This window comes from Oryzias melastigma, unplaced genomic scaffold (genome assembly GCF_002922805.2).
Source record: "Oryzias melastigma strain HK-1 unplaced genomic scaffold, ASM292280v2 sc02612, whole genome shotgun sequence".
In the NCBI taxonomy this organism is placed as follows: Eukaryota; Metazoa; Chordata; class Actinopteri; order Beloniformes; family Adrianichthyidae; genus Oryzias; species Oryzias melastigma.
The window spans coordinates 1-1,202 of record NW_023419185.1 but is presented as its reverse complement, the minus strand read 5'-3'; the positions used below and the strand labels follow the sequence as shown (position 1 = coordinate 1,202).

Here is a 1,202-nt window from a genome sequence, read left to right as displayed (position 1 = left end):
AAAGAAAATGTATTTTATGGTCTTTTATAATCTATTCAGAGTTTTATCAGAGCCTGTTTGGATGAAAACAGCTGATATCCTGAACATCTCTCAGGTTAAAAGCCTGGACTAGAGGATGTACAGAAGCAGACTCTTGAACCTGCAGGTTTCCCGCTCTCAGATCTCCCTGTTGTCCTCCTGCAGGCAGTTCCAGGGCCACACCGACGGGGCGAGCTGCATCGACATCTCCAACGACGGAACCAAGCTCTGGACGGGAGGTCTGGACAACACGGTCCGCTGCTGGGACCTGCGGGAGGGCCGGCAGCTGCAGCAGCACGACTTCACCTCACAGGTACAGAAGAAACCGGTTCACCGGCCAGCAGGTCTGAGGAGATTTCACTCACGGAGTTTGATAGAAGGTTGAGGTTTGGTTTTGGAGAAAACCTGAAAAAATGCAGATCTGGTCCGGTTTTTGATTCCTGAAACATCCAGGAGGATTCAGCAAAACCTGCAGGGTTGGAGCTGCAGATGCCCTGATTTTATTTGTAATTTTTTTATTTTATTTAAATTATAATTTAAATAAATAATTAATAATTACATAATGCTATATATTTATATATATATTTATAATTATATTATTAACAATTAATTATATTATTTTTATATTATTATTTTCATATTATTATATTGTTTATTTAATTAGTTAAAATATTAATAATTTAAATAATTATTTATGCAATGTTTTGATTCCTGAAATGTAATTATTGCAGGGGTGTCAAACTTTATAGAAATCAAAACAAAATCCAAAGAATAAAATCAGAAAGCAGAAGTCATTTCCTGAAATCAAAATGAAATAAAAATAAAAAAATAAACAAGATTAGAAACCAGAAAAAGTTGGACTTTTATTTTGTGATTTTTTAATCTTTTTTAAAAAATGATTTATGGAATTTGGTTCTGATTCCTGAAACATTCAGGAGGATTCAGCAAAACCCGCAGGGTTGGATCTGGATGTGCCTCAAGGTGGAAATGTACGGTGGCCCTGAAGTTCAAAATACTCAAAAACATTTTAAAGATCGCAATAACAATTAAAAAAACTATCAAAAATAGAACTTTTTAGAAATCAAAACAAAACAAAAAGAAATGCTTCAGAAAGCAAGAGTAATTTTCTAAAATCAAAATGAAATTTTAAAAAATGTGACTGTTATTTTGTATTTTTTTTTTTT

The 1,202-nt window shown here is 33.7% G+C and overlaps 1 protein-coding gene across 1 annotated transcript in view; it reads left to right on the top strand.

Annotated features, from left to right (window-relative positions):
* LOC112138433 (transducin-like enhancer protein 4) overlaps nucleotides 1-418 on the top strand; it is a 2,244-nt gene extending 1,826 nt beyond the window's left edge. Inside the window, 1 exon segment of the mRNA XM_024260985.2 lies at nucleotides 40-418. Coding sequence (XP_024116753.2) covers nucleotides 40-403 — 364 coding nt within the window. The 3' untranslated portion in view covers nucleotides 404-418.
* The last annotated feature ends 784 nt before the right edge of the window (nucleotides 419-1,202 follow it).